Genomic DNA, 1,832 nt, shown 5'->3' on the forward strand with positions numbered 1-1,832 from the left:
GGAGCCCCGCCCGCCCCGGCCCCACACTGACCTCGCCGCCGCTCACGTACAGCTCCATTTTGTGGCAGGGCTCCGGCTCCTCCGCCTCCTCCAGCGGAGCGAACGGCACCATGTCCCGGCTCTTCTCCTCCTCCTCGCCGGGCAGCCGCCGCGCATTCCCCGGCTCAGAGGCGACGGGCAGCCGCGGCGGACTCCCTCCTCCCGCCCATCGAGCGGCGGCGGCGACGCTGGGGCTACTGCTGCTGCTGCCGGCCGGCGGGAGCGGCTCGGCTCTGCGCTCCCCCGCGCACACCCCCCAACATGGCGGCCGGCGGGGGCGGGGCCTGCGCGGCGTGGGGGTGACGTCAGGGCGGGCCGGAGAATCCCCTGCATGGGGCGGGGGGGCGGTGACGCAATGTGACGCGGTGGCGCCGTTAACGCTCCCTGGGGCGCGCGGCGCCTCGCTGAGGGGATGGGGCGGGACGGCGGGCGGCGGTGCCCTCCCGCCTGAGGGGCCGCGGTGGAGGGCAGTAAGGACCAGCGCCACCCGAGGGGACACTGAGGGAGGGCCACGGGGGGCGTTCGAATCGGAACAAAAGGGGGAAGAAAAGCGATCGTGTGAGGGCGGTGAGACCCCTCGGCCCGCAGGGAACGCGGCCCGGCCCCTGCCTTGGGCGCGGTGAGTTCCCCTCAGGAACGCTGGTGGGCCCGGCTCAGGAGCGGCCCCTGCGTGGGAAGGCGACACCTCGGAGGTTGGCTCTCCTGCCCCATGAAGTGACAGGGTAAAAACCACCAAGTTTATTTTGGTTTTCCACGTCTAAAGGTGGCAGGATTCAAAGCACGGGCGGCTGGAATGTGGGAGAACCACAGCCTGGTTCTTGGTGAGGCGCGAGGTGCCAGTAAGCGGTGTGCGGGTCTGCGGGAGAGCCCAGCAGCCCGCTTCGCCCCGGCCACGAACACCCAGGGGACAGACACCTTTGTGCCCAGGTGTGTGTTCAGAGAGTAACGCGACAGCATTTACAAACCTGAGGGGGTAGAAAAAAAAAGGCCGTGGATGAAAAAATAATATTTCTCCATCACTGTTTTTAGGAGCTGGAAAATACTAGATGACACTGCCAAAAATACGTATTTTTAAGGATAGAAAACTGCCTGGATGAAAAAGTGGATGAAAAAATAATATTTCTCCATCACTGTTTTTAGGAGCTGGAAAATACTAGATGACACTGCCAAAAATACGTATTTTTAAGGATAGAAAACTGCCTCAATGTCACTACGTTTGTATTTAAGCACTCTGCATGACTTATTAGTAAGCCCTGCCCTTTACATAAAGGTAGCAAAGGAAGTATCAAACAATTCTTAATTGCCAAACAATTTTGATGAAATTAGCACGACCGAGGGAACAAGCTGGTAAACTCCATAGTCCAGAATGCTCTCCTGTGCAGATTTTTTTTAACTTGGAAGTCAATCATTGTACAAACAAGTACATAGTGCAAGATGCTGTGCTGCTGTAGTCCTTGATTAAATTAGAGCGACGTGTTTGACAAAGCTAACCATTACTGGTTCCTGTCGCTGAGCCTGCTGAGGAGCGTTGCCTATTGTGAATGTGTCATTGCAGCAACAGCCAGCTGGCATGTCAGCATTTCCATTGCAAACCTATTTTTAAAGGTCTGTAACTCAACTGTGGAAGACAAATGTTTTGGACTGAAAGGGGGACTGTGTACCAGGAATGTTCATCCTTCGGAAAATAAAAAGTATGCGAGAAAATGTAGCACCAAAGTTACCAGTACTTACTATCTAAAGAGAATTTACATTTGAAATATACAACTGTTTAGGCTAGGTCACTTGTAGACATT

The 1,832-nt window shown here is 55.8% G+C and overlaps 1 protein-coding gene across 2 annotated transcripts in view; it reads right to left on the minus strand.

Moving 5' to 3' along the window:
• Positions 1-287, minus strand: part of RPS6KA6 (ribosomal protein S6 kinase, 90kDa, polypeptide 6) — a 37,869-nt gene extending 37,582 nt beyond the window's left edge. For both annotated transcript variants that reach the window (XM_014955158.1, XM_014955156.1), the window contains exon 1: positions 32-287. In XM_014955158.1, coding sequence (XP_014810644.1) covers positions 32-112 — 81 coding nt within the window. In that variant the 5' untranslated portion in view covers positions 113-287. The remainder of the gene's footprint in view (positions 1-31) is intronic.
• Positions 288-1,832: the final 1,545 nt, after the last annotated feature.

This window comes from Calidris pugnax, unplaced genomic scaffold, assembly GCF_001431845.1.
Source record: "Calidris pugnax isolate Ruff unplaced genomic scaffold, ASM143184v1 scaffold38, whole genome shotgun sequence".
NCBI lineage: Eukaryota > Metazoa > Chordata > Aves > Charadriiformes > Scolopacidae > Calidris > Calidris pugnax.